The sequence below is a fragment of the Antrostomus carolinensis genome, unplaced genomic scaffold (genome assembly GCF_000700745.2).
Source record: "Antrostomus carolinensis isolate BGI_N321 unplaced genomic scaffold, ASM70074v2 scaffold13059, whole genome shotgun sequence".
In the NCBI taxonomy this organism is placed as follows: Eukaryota; Metazoa; Chordata; class Aves; order Caprimulgiformes; family Caprimulgidae; genus Antrostomus; species Antrostomus carolinensis.
Window position 1 is genome coordinate 43,445 of NW_010340714.1, and position 20,040 is coordinate 63,484.

At 44.2% G+C, this 20,040-nt stretch overlaps 1 protein-coding gene across 2 annotated transcripts in view; it reads right to left on the reverse strand.

Annotated features, from left to right (window-relative positions):
- Window positions 1–20,040, reverse strand: part of TP63 (tumor protein p63) — a 68,274-nt gene that overhangs the window by 37,307 nt on the left and 10,927 nt on the right. For both annotated transcript variants that reach the window (XM_010176250.1, XM_010176251.1), the window contains exon 2: window positions 12,160–12,414. In XM_010176250.1, the coding sequence (XP_010174552.1) occupies window positions 12,160–12,414 (255 nt within the window). The remainder of the gene's footprint in view (window positions 1–12,159; window positions 12,415–20,040) is intronic.

Sequence of the window (20,040 nt, forward strand, 5' to 3'; positions counted from 1 at the left end):
CCCTTCTTACCCACCCTTCCTCAATGCATTCAAAACCTCTTTTTGCTGTGCTACAACATGTTTGAACAGGTACTGAGATACAAACAAGTCTTGGCCCCATCTCATACAGAATGGATTGGTTGCAGATGTTCTCCTGCAAGCTACATCTTGCCTCCTGCAAGAGCATTCATCTCCAAAACACATCATTTCACCTACTTTGCCTGAAGCCAAAACTCAAAGGTTATTTAATTTTTAATTTTTTTTTTTATTATTAACTCTAACATACCTACAGCTGTGCAAGCAAAACCCCATCTGGTTTTTCAAGGCACAAAGAAGTGATCGACTAAGTTGAGATAAATGTAACCAAGTTGCGGTAGTCATCTTTCTGTTCACCTCTGCAGCAGCCAACAGCAATGTCAGGGGTGCCATAAAACAAAAAACTGCTATATTTCAGAGAAGCCTAACATATTTCACTATCTTCCTAAGACAAGTCAGACATGAGCTCATACAGCGGCAGGTGAGTCAGTGACGAGTCAGACAAGAGCTCCTTAATTAAGGTTTAGGGGCAGATGATCCCTCAAAGGTGTAATCAGATTGGTATGGCCAGTGGAAAAAAAAATATTAAAAATAATAAAAAAAAGAAGCTGATTGAACTGTTACACCCTTGCTGATCCATGCCAGGCAGGCTGAAGGCAGCACACTGCACAGAGCTGGAGAGCCCGCTGCATGCAGGAGGACCAGACTGTCCTGCACCACTCCCCGGCAGCCAGCACCTGCCTGCGTGCTCAGCCCTGCTCCTCCCGGCAGAGAAATGCTGACTTCCCCAGCAAGCAGGTTATGCTGGGCTCACACTGCAGATGTGGCATGATCCAGGGGGTCCAGGGTAAGCTGCATCCCAGGAGTTCAACTTTCAGAGGCAAGGGGGTGGTTGGCAATAGCTCAGACCTGTGTGGTAGAGAGGGAAGCGGTTACAATTAAGTCATTCCCAATCACTAACCAACAAAGTCACGTTGGCCATGTGCTTTATGAACCCTTAAAATGCTACCAAGCCACACCACTTAAGAGAAAGACTCCATGAATTCTGTGTTTAGGAAGCTTCCCTGAAATAAACTGCAAAACACACATCAGAATATGAGTGTATTGAAACAAAATAGCCCCATTAAACAGATTGCGATCAGCAGGGTGACTAACAGCATCAGAGCGCTTTTGCGCTCGCAACGTCAGACGTGCGGCATGGAAATGGTTTTCTTCCAGCACGTGTCCCTGAAAACTCAACCTGGAGCCCAGCTCATCCACAGAGCTGCTCTTTCCATCGGCCAGAGACCATGCTGCAGTGCTCCCTCTGAACGCCAGCAGCACCAGAGCAACCCAGTTCTCCCCGTTCAAATCAGACAGATCAGTCTGCTGAAAAACAAACCCATAAACACAGACTCCAACTTCTTTAGAGGAGGTGGCAAAGAGGCATGGCAAAGGAAATTGGCAAAAATGACTCATTGGAGAAGTCAGCACACAAAGGGGATGCCAAATAAAGGTCAAGTTTATGAATTCCTTATAGAAACTGTATTGCAAAGTGATCAGTCCGTGCGCTTTGTCTTTGTCGAACTTCACAGAACTAACGGTGACTCTTCTGAAGCTTTTCCTAGGGGCCTCACAACTTCCTTTACGGGTGTCAATACTGTAAAAGATTTTAGTAGGATATCTAGAAATGCACAGACTATTTTTTGGTGGAGTCTCCTTTGCTCATACACTTACAAGAACCCATCAAGGATAGGACAGAAAAAAAAAAAAAAAGAAAGAACTAAGTATGAGTAATATGAGCAGTTTGCAGCAGAAGAGACATGAGACAAGGAACACAGCACAAAACCAGCCACCACCTCACTGATTAATGAACAGGTGCCGTTCAGTGCTCAGCCACCCAACAAACATCTCACAGGAAGACTTTTTCTCTCCCACCCATGGTGATGCCAACGCTCGAATGCAAAGGGAGCGGGTGTGCTGCCTACCCCAAGAACACCCTCCAGGCTGGGCACTGAGCCCAGCGGCACCGCTCCCGTCCCTTCCCCATGGGAATCCCTTCCAGCCCCACATTTTAAGGGTGGTCCAAGGAGCTCTGGGTGCAGGTTTGATAGCAAACCTGGGCTCAACTCTACTCCTGCTGCAAGGCCCGGAGCAAGTCAGCTCCCAGCCACAGCTCATGCGGTTGAGCTAATAAGCCTCGACAAGGGGCAGGGTGAGTTTGCCGAGGCTCGGCACTGCAGTTAATGTAGCAGCACTGGGATAGCATCGTGCTCTGGCTACATAACAGCAAGAGGCCTTCTTTCATGCTGTAGTCCTCAACAGCCTCTGCATCAGTAATTGTCACACCTGGTAGGCCTGACACGGATAAAGCTCGAGATCTCAAGCAGGAGAAGCAATAACCTAACCAGCACTTGGGCAGTTTCAAGCTTTAGCCTGGAGACACGCTTTGGTTCTTTCAAAAGTAACAAGACTGTAGTGTCCTGTAAACAAGTCAAATATAAGAGGCCTGAAAGCTAAGGCTAGTGATAGGGGATGCACAGCAAGCAACAGTCCCCAGCTGTCCCCCCAGGCATTTCACATCAGGGGTATAAATGCTTTACAACATGGGATCATGGTGACACAGTACCAAGTTTGAGGGTGGGTATGTGGAAAGGGGGGAAGAGGGGGAACAGAGGCGAAAGGAATGACTTGCACAACCTTACACCAGATTACATCTAAATCATAGGGCAGGAGCAGCTCCGAGGCCAGGCTCAGAGCCAAATCTGCTGCTCGTCGATGCTGGTCCCTAGCAGGGCATCTCGGGCAGCATGGCTGCTCTTCCCAGCAGGAAAGCCTGGTGCACCCCAGGGCACGCAACAGGCACGGAGAGAGGGCCCTGCTCTCCCCTTCCCACCTCTCCCAGGGGAAGGCATTGCCCTGACCATCACAGCTAACCAGGAAAACAACAGAGCCAGGAAATTTAAACCCAAGTCCCATCGCATTCGTTCAGGAAAGACAGGTCAGCCTTTGAGCGCCGTTTTCCTGTGTTTCCTCTAGCATATTTTTTGGCATTCTGTAAAGCTGAATTTAGATGAATTTCAGCAGCTGACATGTATCAGCAGATCGTAAAACATGCCTTTCTATCAGACAAGTAATATTTTGCCCTCCTTAAAAAAAACCCAAACTTGATGGTTGGACTGAATGATCTTAGAGATCTTTTCCAACCTTAATGATTCTGTGATGAATACATCCAGAAAAACAAGGGAGAAGTAGCACTCTTCTCCTGTGGCTCCACCAAGTTTTGCTCCAATGTTTAAGTGTTATCTTTAATAACTGAAAACGATAAAGTTTGTATCAATACTCAGGTCTATTTGCAAGAGGATCTAAGCTCTTATTTGGGTAGTTATCCTGTTGTGTTTACAATAACAAATCTGACACACCTGCACATAACAAAATCTCATGAAAAGATTTCCATTGCATAATAAAGTTCATGCTCTTTCTACACAGAAGCCATCCCTACCCAGGACAGTTCTTCTTTAAACAAAGTAGGACATTTCTTCATAGCACACAGTCTGCCAAGCACTGGAGCTGAACCCTCGGCACACAGAGCACCACCAATGCAACACACACAAAGTTGTGCTTGCTTCAGCACATCCCCAAACTGCTGCTTGTTCTGTATCAAGTTGGCGGGGAAATAATGACAACTGTGATATTTCAACTGACCTAAGGAAAGGAACGATCATCTCCAAGGGCAGTCTTTGTCCGCAAGGTGAGCAATACCTCTTGCACCAGCCTGACAACCTTTTCCCAAAAGGAACTTATTAACCAGTCACACCAAAGTTTTTTTTTCTTTTTTTGTACAAAGTTTTTTGCAGAGTTGAAATATCTTCTAATAGTACTCAGTTGATGCAGCTTAAGTTATACACCCCAATGGTATGGGGGAAACTGTCACCTTTTAAAGAAACCCTCCTTGCCCTGGAGTGGGCTGCCTCCCTTCTGGCCCAGCTTGCCATGACTTCTGGAAAGATAGAGGCAACTCTGCTGATGCCTCATTTGAGCTCTGACGGGCAGCTTTGCATGCTTAGCACTTGTGAAATCCAGGAGACCTCAGCAGCTTGTACAAGCCAGCCTAGAGGCAGTCCCCACGCTCAACATTTTTTTAAAAAAATAAAAAGGCATTAAAAAACCCCACTCCAAAAAACCTACTAATTCAGAAATTTAGAAATTTTGGCACTTCTGGCACTCAGGTTTCCCTTCTCTAAAATGGCGACTACACTCCTGATTTGCCTACCAAACAAAGGTGTTTGCTGATTAGGGAAGTAATGTTTGTGCAGCACTTTGAAGATTTAAAGTATTACATTAATCCTACATGTCGTCCTTAGTAGAAGCCAATTTTTAAATAAGAAGGAAAAAAAAAAAAAGAGAAGAGGTGATTTAAATAGTGACCCTCCCCTACTTCAAGATGTTCACTCATCTCCCAGCATCAGCTATTCTTATCTGTAAATGTTTTTTTAACCCTTCCTTCTCATAGTTCTCAGAAACCACAAGTCTCATTCAGCTTTTATTTGAAAAATGGCTTCTTTCCAGGCTGTGGCTGTTTCTTGTAAAGTTAATTCCTTTGGTAATATTGCTGGAGGCACATTGGTATATTTGGTGCGTGTGTATATACATATATATTTTCCCCCTTTTCACACGGTGTTGTTTTTATATATGTGTAGTGAAAGATACCTAATCCAGGATTATGATTCTCTATTCCTTTCTCATGAAAGTAGGTGGGGCTTTTTTTGTGCAAGTTGCACTGATGAAAATTATGTTTAATTAACACTTTTTCCTCTTCACATAGAGAAAAAAACTTCTCATTAAGAACCAAAAAAAAAAAAGTTTCTTGCATTTAATTCTCTCACACTGATTTTTTTCTCAAAAAATAACTAAAACCTGAAGACAACTTCTTCTGAAGGGATTAAAAAAAAAAAAAAGCGTGATGCCATTACAACTAGAAATTGCTTGCTCTCACACTGATTTTTTTCTCAAAAAATAACTAAACCCTAAAGAAAATTTTTTCTAAGGGGTTTAAAAAAAAAAAAAGCGTGATGCCATTACAACTAGAAATTGCTTGTGCAAAACAGCAGAGGAATCTTCTGCCCCTGTGGAGGGCACAACCCCTCTCCATGACAACTTTCTCTGTCCTCCCATGTCTGACCCTAACGTCTCAGTGGTTTTTTTACTTGAAGATCCTGGAGAGCCTGTAGTAAGCTCTAACTGGTCTCCTGTTATACTGGGAGAGAATTACCCACAAACATAGCGACCAAGAGGCTAAATCCTAATTGAAAGAGAAGGACATTCACACCACCTGAAGACCACATTCTCCCAGTGGGTCAGGCGTGCTGGGTGCCCAACACTGACTGTGCTGTTTGAAAAGCAGAGCACACACCATTGCAAAGCAGGAGACCCAAATTTTCTGTTCCCCTTTCAGCGTGGTCTGACACCACAGTGCAGCTCTGTCATCACGGAGAGAGCTGGTCTCAGAGAGCGTATAGCAAAGCTCCTCACTACAGCGACAGCAGTTATAGGGAGGCTATATTGCCTTGGTGGGATTTACAGAACACTTATGGATACAAAAAGGAAAAGGAGAAAAAAAAGCTCATATCACAAGGCATTTTCTGGAACCTATTACACAAATTTCTACAGCTGCTTGTAAGGAGCAACAGAAGACAACTGCTAATAAAAACAAAATATACATGACAAAGAGATTAGGGGGAAAAAGCACAATTACATTCTAATGGGAACCTAATGCACTCAGATGTCCTTTTACTCGAGCATAAAAACCCAAACAGAAGCCAGCAGGCCCCTCCTGGATGGTTCTCACAGGTGAACTGGTTCTTCCCAGCTTCACTAGCTTGAAAACACCTCCCTGCCGTGAGAAAGACACCTCCTTCAAAGACAACAAACCGAGCTCCTCTCTTTCCAGGTAGATGACCTAGGACAAGTTGCATATGCCTCAATAGCCTTAGCATTATGCCCTGTAAAATCACACAGAGGGAAACACGCTTCACAAGCTCTTTAAGCAGGAAAGCACCATCACAACCTCTGCATGCACGAGAGTGATGGGGGCAACCAATGCCTGCCCTGCCCACTCCGTGCCAAGAGGCAACACGTGCTGGAAATGGGCTCTTCAGGCAGGCACGGCTGTAGAGAGCTTGAGGAAGCCAATTCTTACCACTTCTCACCAGAGACAAATGCCCAAATATGGAAGCACTCCTGTTTGGCTGAGATCAGTGACGAGCCAAGCCCTGAGCTCACACCATTGCATCAGCTCTCACAGCCCGTGCATCTGAAGGCAGCAACCCCATCTCCTCCTCCACAGCCTCCTCCTTCCAGATCGCTTCTCTCCCTCTGGATTACAGGCATCATTTCCCTTCCTCAGTCCTGCGGTAACAAAGGGGGTTATCACCAGCAAAATTAACTTTGCTGGGCAACCAGCTGGGCTGAAGAGAAGGCCAACAATTAGAGGAATGAAAGGATTAGTAGGTGACCGATTTCAGTGCTTGGCAAGGTCTGCACAAATGAGTCTCTCTTCTCAGCTGCCCTGTGCAAACAGCTAAAGCCTACATCACTGCTGACTAGGAGCCTCTGAGGACAAGTAAATTAAAAATCCTGTAACACCACCACTTCCACTCCTCTTCTCCCAGCAGCTTTAAAAATAATATTAAAAGCTCAAATTGCATGGACAAATACACCACCAAGGAATAACGAAGCTAAGTCTTCACAGGAACATTTTGCACAGCCCTACAAGTATGTTCAGTGGGAGTCACCAGCCTTTAAAAAAAAGTTTTCATGTATGATGCATTGAGATTAATCAGCAGCTGGAACAATACTGGACATTACCAGTGTTACTGAAACAATGAGCTATTTGAACAGATTATTTAAGAAAACACTGAACACATAACTAAGGACTGTTGAGTCAAGGCAATGCATACATCTAACATCGCACAGTGCTTCACTATGCTTGTGCACGGCTCTACAATTCATTTTACAGAGATTGGGAAAAAAATTTACCAGGTGGTTCATGACACAGAATATATTTAAAGTGAAAACGGAATTAATCAATCCGAAGTAAAAAGACTGAGATAGCCCAGCCAAGGAATCTGTACTCTCAACCACGGAAACCTGTTATTGCTCGCGTGGACTAATTTAAGTGCATTCCTTTCGCCTTCCTTAAAATACAGCTTTTCCAAACCCACTAACCCCAGCCAGCACAATCCATTTATTTGCTTTCATGCACGTTACACAGGCTGCTATGCAGCTCAAAGAAATTCTGAAATCTGAAGATGTTCTTAGAGCTGTGGGTACAGCTGAGTTTGTGAACAGGAGAACCAGTGAGCCCGACTGGAGCATAGGTTACAGCTTCACAGAACTCCATGTTTCATAATAAAGCCCTGTAAGGACCAACCCAGCTCAGCTCCAGCCTACTGCAGGGCATGAGAATAAAGTGCAAAACTCAGGTATTGCCAACACTTGAATTATGCAAGTCTTGCAGGGCTGGGTGTCTGTCTTCAGCAGAATCGAAAATTTGCAAATAAATTTCAGTTTTCATTTTAAAAACTTAAAGCTATTTCTGCCTTTTTCCTTAACCCTTGTGATTACCAAAAAAAAGCTTTAAAAGACTTAGTAGATGCACCCTAAAGGCTCAAAAAGGCTCTGGGGGAGAATCAGAAGAACCTGTTTGACTTTAAAAGGAGTCTCATGACTTATAAGGTGGTATCTTGCTTATGGGGATGGGTGGGTCTGATTCATTTTTTGATAGCTTGAGTTTGGCAGTAATGTTAACTTTTACTTACTTTGACATACAATTTTAATTTTTACTTTCCTACTGCAATCATGTTCTTCCCAATGTAACAGGTTCTGCTAGTGACAGGTGATTGCCAAATCTTTTTTTTAGAGGGAAAAGCCAATGCAGTTGTTTATTTATTTATCTGCATTCTGAGTGGGTGGGGAAGACCAGCACACAATTTACTTCCACAAAGAAAAAAAAAAATCTGATGTGGCACACTTTTGAAATGCCTTGTTTTCTTCTGCTGCAGAAACAGAAGGAGATATTGCAAGGCATGGGAATATGGGAATTCTCATGGAGGAAATATCCCACAATAAATGACACACAGTACTGGGTAAGTTCTTTCTTCACCCAATTCACAGGGCTTCTCACGCAACCTCGACAACTTAGTCTCTATCTCAGTGTTACAAAGTGATAACTGCTTGTTCCTTCACAGTGCGGTTTTCAAGAAGGTTTTATCGTACCATGAGTATGCATGAGAAACTTTGTTCAATTCAGACTATGAAAGCTTTTGTTTTTAAACACTTCAGTAGCACTTCAATTGTTAAAGATATTCCTTCTGAAAAGACTGATTAACCTGCTTATATTCTCACTTGTGTTCTCAGGTCATTAATTAAAAAAATAATCAAGGATGCTTATAAAGTCCTCTGCAATCCAATTTCAATTTGTCATCATTAATTAGTTCAACATTGCATACAAATGAAGAGCTAGGCTGATTAGACAGCACGTTTTACTGGAATTCCTACTTAAGGTCATGAAAGACTTCAGAGAGAAAATTTGTAATATTTTCAAAGTGAACTGCTCATACATACGAAGTCACCCTCTCACCCAGCAGCAACTAGTGTTTCTCTCTACAGTTTTGGCCTGGTTCCACCCCCCCCCCACACACACTTTAATTAAGAGCCTATCACAAACCTGAGCAGAGAAGCCACCCTAATGCTACACTCCTCTCCCCCCCAGCCTATCCTGTAAAAATACTATTGATTTGTCCTACCATCCTAGGACAATAAGCCTCTCCCACAGAAAGAGCCTTGAGAACTTGAAAAAACAGGTTTTAGGAAAAAATATTATTTTAGGGCTGCCACACACACTTTAATTAAGAGCCTATCACAAACCTGAGCAGAGAAGCCACCCTAATGCTACACTCCTCTCCCCCCCAGCCTATCCTGTAAAAATACTATTGATTTGTCCTACCATCCTAGGACAATAAGCCTCTCCCACAGAAAGAGCCTTGAGAACTTGAAAAAACAGGTTTTAGGAAAAAATATTATTTTAGGGCTGTTTTCAGAGACATAGCATTTAGGAAACTTCATGAGTTTCTCCTTTCCCCCAGCTCCAGAACAAGTAACCAGTGGATCTACACATTATTCCAGATTACTGTCTCCAAAGCACACAGGTCTCTCATCCTCCAATTAAAGCAGCTCTTGCTTTTTAGAGAAATAATCCAGTCCTTTTACCAAGCCCACAACCTTCACTCCCATGACCTAATCTGACATGACTCAGCCCAGAAGAAGCTCAGAGGAGCTCTGATGAAGCACGTTGTCAGCCAGGACAGCAGATCCCCTACCAGTCACCAGCAAGCCTTCTCAGCAGGGCAAGGTGGGTCAGCCTGGCTCATCCACTCCCAAACAGGGGAAAGTGCGATACAGTGGATTTCCTTACCTAATACTGTTGCCCTGGGGAATGGCAAGAGGGGAAAAAAAGAACTAAGAAACAAGGCTTTCAAGTTTTGGACTCTTAATAAGGGTGGGGCCATCTAGTAATTAAACTTTTAATAGGTCACTGCAGTGGAAGAAACTCTTCCAGTTGGGTAAGTTCCTAATCCATCATTAAAAAAAGACGACAGGCATTAATCAAAGTGTATGAAGTCACATGGGGGGGATGAGCAACTCCAAGAACTTGCTCTTGCTGAGAGGATGGGGCAATCACTCCTTTCATCAACATTTCACGCATGTTTCCACATTTCTCAGGACGACAACGGGAAAAAGAGCCTTCACGTCCTTCCCCACCCACCCCACTGATAAAGCTGTCGAATGCATATTACCAACCGCTCAAGAGCCCATGTGAAATGAGTTGGTGGATTAATTAGCACGAGGGCAGAGCTCCGAAGATGGAAAGATGCTCTGCTGTGAAAGGCGTATTGATTGAAGGTCCTCAGCCACCACCACAAGACTGTCATCATTCACTGCAAACACAGAGTGTGCTGCCAGCTCCTGCATGAGCAGCTCAATCTAGGTCACTTGGCTCAGTGCAGGGACACCTGGACTGTGCTTGCTCCTCCCAGATCAGAGAGCTATTTGGGACCCCATTTCTTTATTAAAATACACAGACTTATCCCTCAACAGATTGCAAAAGGTACAGAGAGCATATCTTCATCTGTTGGGGCCACATCAGACCAAAAGAAAAGGAGGGGAAGCTAAACGTGCCCGCCCCCAGGCTGCACACATTTGGCGACTGTAGTCACCAAGGAGCAACTTTATTTTTTTTAAAGCCAGCATGTAATCTGATCTTTGACTACTACCCAGATCTACATTAAAACTCAGCCTCCACTTCTGCCCCAGAAAGCCACTATTCACTACAGTGAAACATCTCAAGTCCTTGCTTAACTTTAAGCTCACAAGTAGCTCACTCATCTCCAGCTCTGCTGGAACAGCCTACTACATACGTTCAAACCTCATTTCAAAAGACCACTTTTCGTAGTTGAAAGGACAGCATCAAACGCTCCTGTTCCCTGCAGCTGCGTTAGATAATTCTTTGTATCACACGTATCAAAAGAGAACGTCTTTTCTTATCTCCTTCAAAGGACCCTCTCCAGAGCAGTCTGCAAAATTCAAGGGCAGCATTTTCTTGCTTTAAGAAATGGAAAGTAGAACTGACCGATGATTTCCTTACTTGAAGGGAAGTGAAAATAAATAGTGTGTGTAGTGTAAGTAGAGAAACTCAGTCATGAAAATGAGCGTGAACTACAGCAGAGCATCACTCCCGATGCAGATAAGGAAAAGGTGCAATTTCACCTTCACTTAAAAATCCTTCACCCTTTTATGCATAAACAAATGAAAAATTTGGTCTTGAGCAGACCTATCATGTTTTAACCCCATAAAACACAGTTTCCTGAACAAAGTTATTGTTACCAGTTTTAGACAAATTTTACTAGAAAAGGCTTTTAAAATATAAAGGAAACTTGCAGTGATTCGTTGTTTTCTGGCATCTTTTCCACAGTGGAGCCTATAGGCTCTACTGCTTTGCTGGCAGCAGTGGCTGGGAGTTTGTTAGTTACAATTCCTGATAGATTTAAATGAGAGATTGAAGTATTTCCTCAGATTAAAAAAAAAAAAAAAAAAAAAAAAAAGAAAAAAACCCCACACTATTTTAATACTCTTAGCTTTTGGTAAAAAGTGTCTCTTTTTTATTTAAAAAAACACCCCCCAAAAAAACCCAAACAAGTCCCTGCTTTTATTCAGGTAGCATGAGGTAGGGCATTATTCACTGCTTCTGTTCCAAGCGCCTAAAGGAGAATGCTGCAAATATTGAACATCTTTAAGACAGTAATATTTTCCACTGCAAACAACTCTACTCTAGAACCCTAAACCACAACAGGATGTACAGTTCCAGCAGTGCTGGGTCTTGGGCTATGAAGTTTCTACAGCTTGAACAATCAACACAGCTCCACCAAAAATCAAGAGCTGGCTTCCATACATTTTTTTAATAAGAAAGGGACTATTCTGACATCAAGAATAGAGTGTTAAGTAAAAAACCCAAAACAACCAAAACCCAAAACAACCCAACCAACCAACAAATATACGCACACACACACACACACACAAACACACACAAACAATGCAAATACTGCAGGGCTAACCCAAACTGGTGACACTGGAGTTCTCACACCAGCTGCGAGAGGGGCAGAACAGGGAGAAAGAGAAAGCCCCAATGGGTGTGAGCTGGAGCACCACCTCTGTCCTGCTGGCATAGCCCTGCACACCAAACCTCACGCAAACCCCTGGATGCTGAAGAAAGCAAAGGGAAGCACTGAAGCCATGCTTATGCCCACCCCATGTTTTACTCCAGCATATCTACTAGACCCAAGTGGAGAGCCACTGTTTCATCACTTACGGTCTTTAGGCGGCTATCTTTTTGCAAGGCATTTTATTCATCTGGGATTTAGTGATATTATTGAGGGTCAAATTCCCACCACACCCTCCCAGAGCAGTCAAGATAAATCTCTCCCTTCTGTGTGACATGTCATGCACTGAAGAGGACACAAGTCACTCTGTTCTTGCACGAGCCTGGATACATCTCATGAATAAAGTCACTACTGCCAGAGAAGGAGCAAAGCGATGCTGTATCCTTACCGTCCACGTTGCAGACTTTGCTGTGCTGGACTGCTGAAATGATACATCGAAGCTGTGGGGTCCTGGGTAGTCTGTGTTGGAAGGGATGGCTGGGGAGGGTGAGAGCGCATCAAAAGTCGAGCTGGGCTGGGCGTAAGGCGAAGGGGCCGTGACGCTGTTCTGCGCGTGCTCCGTGTTGTAGGGACTGGTGGAGGAAGAGCCATTCTGGATCTGCTGGTCCATGCTGTTCAGGAGCCCCAGGTTCGTGTACTGCGGCTAGAGGCAAAGAGATGCACAGAAGTGTTACAGAAGCAATGTTAGCACGGGCTGGCTAGCCATGGCATAGCTTTCAAGGTGGAGGATGCACAGCATGATCTCAGCACCATTGAGCATGTGTCAAACCAAGAAGAGGGAGATTTGCAAAGGATATATCCCTTTTTACATCAGTGATTGAAACAGAAAGAAGTAAAGCTTCTCACAGCCACACAGTAGATCAACAGCCAACCTGGGAAAAGAGCTTCCACATAATAAGGAGGTGACTTGCAGGGCAGCAAGCCATCATGAGAAGACAGGCTCCCTATGTCTATCAACATCCCTTTTGAAGAGACTGCTATAACCTGACAAAAATCACCAGGTTCAATACAGTGCAACTGGCTCTAGCTCATACAAGGCTACATAGTCTCTGACAGTCTCAGGTTCTACTGAGCAGAAAGACTGCTCCTCTTCTTGTGCTTTTCAATCCTGCTATGTACAATGAACCTTAGGACCTGTAGCTCAGGTAGTAACAGTATGGAAGTGTGCCTCACTGGAGAAAAGGTTCGTAGCACTTAATCAGGTTGCACCATGCACTCAGTTCCCAGTGACCCATCACAGACAGCAGTAGAGAAGAATTAAAGATCTCATCAAGCAGCATGGTAGCTCACAGCATGGAAGGCTTCCCCACATACTTAAGCAGCAGCAGTTGCACAGTGTGTAGCACTTAAATAAGCGGATGTGATTGTGCCCAAAAAGTAGCCTCTAGGTACAAGTGACATATGAAACAACTGAAGACATCAAAAATGAAGGCTAGATAATGAAGTATAGAAAGGCAAAGGTTGGATCAGGAAGAGGTTAGCAGAAGAATCATAAGCCTAATGTCCTAAATTTTATGTACAGCCCCGGTCCCCGAACTCAAAGAGATGAGAGGGGAACAAACTGAAGAAAAGTGACAAGAATGAGCAGACTCTTTCAATGCCTTCCTGGAATGCAGTAGTAGATGACAACTTTTCCAAGCTGAAAAAGAGACAATGAGGAGAGAGGTGGAACACAGGACGACAGAAGTGGATACATTCCTAAACAATATGTGGAAAAAAAGCAAATAGGAAATGAATTTTCATGTTCTCTTAAATAGAGGAGTTGGGAGAAAAGAAAACATCTTGAGCAGGATTTTGGTTTAAACACACACAGAATAGTTCTTCATGTAGGTTCAGAAAGGCATCAGACAATTCCCACTGGAGAAAAATCCATCAGGGTAGTGTATCTGATTTTAAAATTCTGAACCACAAACAGCTGGAAGTTGGAAAAGTACTCTGGGGAGACAGTTACACAATTGTCCCCATGTTTCATTCCTCCAAAGGACCCAGCACTGGAGACAGTGCAGTAGGTGAATGGTGCATGGGGTTCAGCCAGGTACACATAGTCTCATCATTGTGTGTGTCCAGAGGGCACTGTTTGTGTCCAGCTTAGGGAAACCAGCATCCAAAAGGTTTGTGGTACCCACCGCCAACAGCTCCGAGATCACCCAGGAACACACAGCAATACACACGCCTGGTTCTGCAGTCAGCAGCTGACACAGCAAAAGGGACTCAGGCTCTTCCCCTTGTTCAAGGCTCCAAGCACCTCATACCTCTCCACAAGCTGTGTCTTCAATCCCATCCAAAGCCATCAAGCTCTTGCATCTCTCAGTACTTCAGCCAGACTTCCCTCTTCTTTCCAACAGTTGCTCCTTTTCCAGAGGCAACTCTGTATTATCAGCCAAGCAACAAAGGCTCCCCGAGTCAGAGCACCAACAGCAAGGCCCATCAAGCTTTCCGGATAATGGGAATCCCACCAGCCCCAATGAAGCTTCAAGCATATCACCACTTTTCCAAGGACCTGAAAGGGAATGGCACAAGCTACCTGCTGAGCTTCCCAGGGACCTTGGATAAACCATGTAATACCTAGTTTCTCCAGTCATTTCAGCCATTGATGAAAACAGGCTGGTCCCTTTCCAAGGACGAAGTGCCCTCCCTACACCCAAACACTTTGCGCTCTCAGCTGTCCTTCCAGAAGAGGAGGAGGTAGAGAAATTTGAGCCACCACATAGAGCTCTTCCTTAGGTTTCTGTTTTGCTGCAAGAGGCTGATATTTTATAGAGTTTTAATTAAAAGCCCAAGGTGAGCCTGGTGCTGTTGGGTCTTCAGCAAGGCACATCAGACTTGCCAGAGATGGATCAGCTTGCTAATATGAGCCGTGGTGGGAAGAAGGTCTGATGGGGAACAGCACACAGGACTTCACTTCTGGGAGCTGGGATGGTCTGCAGAGAGAAGGGAGAGCTGGTTCCCTCCCCTGTTCTGCCAGTGATGTGCTGTGTCCTGGGGCAAGCCACCTCGCCTCCCTCTCCACCCTCAGCCTACTTCAGGCAGCAAGGTCTGCAGGGCAAGGATTGCTCCTCACTATGTAAAAAGAGCTCCGCTTAATGGGCCTCCGTTTTGTCTGAGGCCTTCAGGCAGCAGAGTAATAAAAGCAATTACATATTGAGTTCTAATCCTGGGTGAACCAGTGACTCTCTGTGTTGCCTCAGGTTATTCATTCATCCTCCCTGCCTCAGTTTCCCCATCTACAACAGTGGAGATGTTATAGATGCCCAGCACCTCTGTTGGATAAGCAAGGAGATGTCTATGATTGGATTCAAAACATGCTAAATAGTTCACACAGGAGAAAGTGATCCAGCCTGGTGGTTCTTCTCCAAAAGGAGATCACAGCTTTGGCAATGCAGATGGCAGTTATGTCTCATCTCCTGCAGGCTATTCAGCCAACCAAGACCTATTTAATGGACGTTTGGTACATGTTTTTCCCTTGAGGCTAATTCTGTATGGGAAGAGCCAGAACAATGGTGCACTGCACCAGGAACAGTCTTTTTCCTGCTCAATAATTTTGTTTTAACCAAAAAAAGAAACCTCTGTGCCCTCCTGCCCTAGAATACCCTAATAAGACCTAAAGACTTCACAAAAATGTAGAAGTATCACTCAGTTGTTTAATTTCTCATGGAGATTAGCATCAGACACACTCCCTAACCAGCAGAATGATGAAAAGACGGCTGTGATGAAAACAGTCTCCTAAACCCGCTCAGACAGACAGACAGCAAAACAATAGCGTTTCAGCTTTCACTTAAAAACTGTTCCCTCTAACCCCAGGCTACTTAAGCTGATGGAGAAAGATGGCCAAACGGGCAGTTGGTGTTAACAAGACAGCACAGTCTGGAAACGCTGAAGGTGCTGCCTGGAAGTCAATTTAAAAAAAAATAAATAAATAACTGCCCCATTAAAATTTAAGATATCCTTAAGACAATCAAAGATCCTTCTCATTCCTTTCAGTCCAGGGACCATCTGTCTAAATGTTACCAGCGGAACAGCCATTCCACCACATTTATACACACGGATGCCACAGCCAAATGCCATGTCCCCATTTGCTCTTTAAATAACTATTAATCTCCTTGCATTTATCCCTGTGCTGACACAAGCAGCTGTTGGACTCTCCTTCTCCCCCTCTAAGTCCCACCAGCCTTTCACCTTCCCTGGCCCCTTGCTCCCCTCCCCAGGCAGGTGCTCCATCCCTGGTGACAAAGCCAGCCCCAGGGTTTGCACACACACAAGCACTAAACCTCGTCTTGAAGCTATGCCCCAAGGCAGGCGGCTGGGAGAGTTGTTTGCGCTCAAGGGGTCAACATCTGAATTGCTTGCAAGGCTTTTGGAGGAATCAGATAAGGCTTTCTGAGGCACACGCCTTCTGACAACACAACAATTAGAGGGGCAGCAGGCCCGGGAAGGCACACGCAGGAATTCACCCGCAGCAGCTCCCGCCGCAATAAAACCCCTTGGCCCCAGCCACCCTAGGACGAGGAGAACAAAGAGAGCGAGGGGCTGCAAGGCATTGCCCTCCAGGAGGGGTCTGCAGGGCATTTGTGCACACACACAGCTTCTCCTCACTATTTACAGAAAGAAACGCAACAACATTTAATTCAGAAATTAATTCTCAGCAGGTTGGTAGCCCAGATTTTCGCACACTCGTGTTTTGCTGCGGGGTTGTTTTAAACAACTGCAGGATCTAATCCCACCACTGATTCCTAGTAGAAGAATGCTATTTGGTGGAAAGAATAGAAATGCAGGCAACACTGAAAGAACGGATTATCTAATTTTCAGTGCCTTTGTTCTCTGTTTTGTTCCTTCCATCAAGTTTCTGAAACTATTAATATCACTGAGGCATTACAAAAACCTTCAGGCAACTTTAACTGCAAATAATTAGAGAGCTACAATTAGATCTTAGACTATGTATTTTAGAACGTCGTTTCAATAATGTATCCTGAACTATCAGTTTCATTTCCTACATCCCATCAACTTCACTTTCAGGTTTTCACGCTAAATCACGCTTCTCAATTAGGAAAGCCATGGTTCTGCTGGAGAGGCTGCTGAATTAAAAACCAGACTACAAACTGCAGAACTGTTTAATCACAGTTCTGCTGTCGGGAAGACAGTTCTCCATCCGTAAGGCAGGCTGTGGACAACGTAAGGCAGAAAGCCTCCTGACCCCAGCGGCTCCAGGGCACTTGCCACAAGAGGGCAATGCAAATGCTCCACCACGCTCGACAGAGCTGATGTGCTTGGGAAGATTCCCCAACCCACCCAAATCTGGGCCCTTCTCACCCTGCCCTGCAGCAAGAACCCACCCCTGGTTTTTCACCCACAGCCTGCTTTTAAGCCCATCATGTTAATTGATAAAGTTATGAGAGAGATCTGCAGAGAGACCCCAGCCTGAAGGCATGAGGGAAGTAACACAAGTGAAGAAAAATTCTCAAGGGGACTTCCACACCAAAAATCACCTAAAATACATAGCTCCAGCTACTAACTACCCAGTTATCAACCTTTCAGATAAAGTTTTGAGAATTTCCTTTATTTTCTCAAGTGGAGAAGAGTTACCATCTTCAGGTGCAGAACACCTAGATGCCTCCACCTCATCAAAATCCTTCTCCATATCTCCAAAATGACATGCATCTACGTTCTGTACACCTACCATCCAAATCTACTTTTTACCACTGGATCTGTGTGCCTCAAGAGCATTGTCCAGTTACTCAAAAAGCCTTACAAAACACCACCTCTAGTGTTTATTTGCCAAAGATAGGAGATGATGAAACTAATAAACTACCATGGTTGTTAGCAACGAGAAGACTTTGCAAGGCACTTTGCTAATTCTGTGCTTTGTGCTTAACTGCACCACAGCTGATGCACCAGGGCTAACAGTTGCCAGACTAGTAGGAAGCAGCTTACATCAATATTTCAGTGCTGGACCAGGCAGAGATTCAGATTCCTGTTGGAGAACAGCTCTCAAGAGCAGCAGGATAAATGTTTTCTAGAGTGCTCGATGCCTATCCAAATCAGAAGGCAGACACCTCAAATGTACCAAGAAAGATTTAAATCAACCTAATTTTTCAAACCTTCCTAGCAAAGGACTTTAGTAGGTGGAAATAATGTACTTAAGCTTAACAAGAAGTGCTTCTATCATAATTATTAATCAAGATATTGCTGACGGCAAGACTGCACAGCTTTGCCAGTTGCTCAGAAGGCAGCTGATACAATACCCCATGTAGGCACACTGCTTGTGCCATTACAGAGAAGTGCCAAGAAATGAAGGACTCCACCCATGCCCCTCAGCTAAGATCAGGGCTGAAGCTGAAAGAGATATCTAACTCACTCATCGCAATGAGAGGTGTGATTTGGTTTGCATCTCTACCCTCTTTTCTCATCAAAAAAATGAGACTGAAAAACTTCTTTATGCGTCAGACTTTCCACTTGCCTCACATACGTCTGGACTGCACTCCTTTCAGGAGAAACAAGCTCCATTTGGACATCGCTCTGGTCCTCTCCAGGCCATGAGGGGAAGACATGTATAGTCATTTCAACACCAGCTCAGGCCCAGATCCCTGCAGAGAGCTGGTGGCAGGTCTCACAGCCTCTGCACTCCCCCCGGCTCCATTGCTAAAATGGAAACAAATCCCATAGGTCTATTTTGAAGAGGTTTTTCCTCAGATCTACTGTGTAGCTAAATACATCAAACATTCAGAAGCCCACAGACAAAATGATAATATGCACCACATACTCAATAAGAAGAGCAAGGGAGAAAATAACTTTGGTTGAACCAAAGATACCAACAATTACCAAGATAAGTTCCCAGGCACTACAGCTCCTAAGCTCTAATTACCATGTGCCATGGCTTTTAGCACTATAAAAAAAAAAAAAAAAAAAAAAAAAGAGAATCAGTCTGATGTGAATAATCTTACTATTGGGTAATTGCTTTTTACAGGAAAAAAGGAGACTATTTCACATCCCAGTAGCATAACAGGTTCCTAGCATGATGGAGTGTGTTGGACCCTAAGAGGCCCTGGAGTCAGTAACTCCTGTCCTGGCTATCAAACCTGCTGCAGCATAACCAAACTTTTAACAACCCCTCGGTTCAATCCCACCTGTAAGCAGGGAGCACAAGTATATCTGCATAATGTCTCCTATATTATTTATAAGGGGATCTATTTGAGATCTACAGGTCTACGCAATTAGTGTTACCACGGTAATTTTAACAAACTAAATTCAAGAATAATAATGTAAAATACTCTTCTTCCAAAGGGAGTGAGCCTCCTGAAAAAAAAAAAAAAAAAGAAAAAAGAAAAAAAAAAAAGAAAAAGTGAGAGAGTGTGTATATCTCTCTCTCCACAATTGAACTGCACAGGTATTTCATGTTAAGTAGTAAGATAACCCCAGCAGGCTGCCTGGATAGCTTCCAACACCACCTAAACATATAAAGCATAACCTAAAGAAACATAGATCTTCATTTCACTCAATTGGGGAGGGGGGGAAGAAAAATGAAAAAAAAAAAAAAACCACATACAACAAAACAAAAACAACTTCCTCCCTCTCCCCCCCAAAAAAAACCCCACCCCAACATTAAGTGACCAACTGGAATCATGTCACCATGTTTAAAGTTCAGATATGCAAGCTAAAAAAATTGCCTGCTGTGCCTACTTCATACAGCATCCCTTCCCTTCCAGCAATTGCCCATCAGCTCTTTGACCATGGCTGGCTTGGTAGACAACACACTACATACGCCCAACAGGAGAAATCAGTGCAGGTCAGTAATTTACAGACACACACCATCACACCTGAAAAACACTATGGGGGGAGGGAGGAAAGTCTGGGTGATCTTCACTGGGATTAGCTATTCCAGTCTGCACGTCACTCCACATCTACACCCTTTAGGTTTACACAAGCAGCACAATTTTAAGAGCCATACCCAGTAAGGCTGCAGCCCACGTGTTCCCACTGAGACACAGTTCTGCTGAACTCGGCAGAACTTCTTGTTGAAGTTAAAGTCCACATATGCAGGTATTTGTAGGCCTGCAGAATAAGACAATTTCATGAAAAGCAGTGTGAGGGCAAGTTTCCGTCCACCCATAAAGGCTGGAAGCTTTGGAGCCATCTTGTTCCCCCCAGCTGTAATTGTTTTCCTTTTTTAGCTAAATTTTGAGTTTTGCCCCTTGGTTAATGCATTTAACTCAGCAAGAAGTATTTTTCAGCCAGAAGCAGGGTGCCTTTTAAAACAAGCACAGCCCAAAGCAGG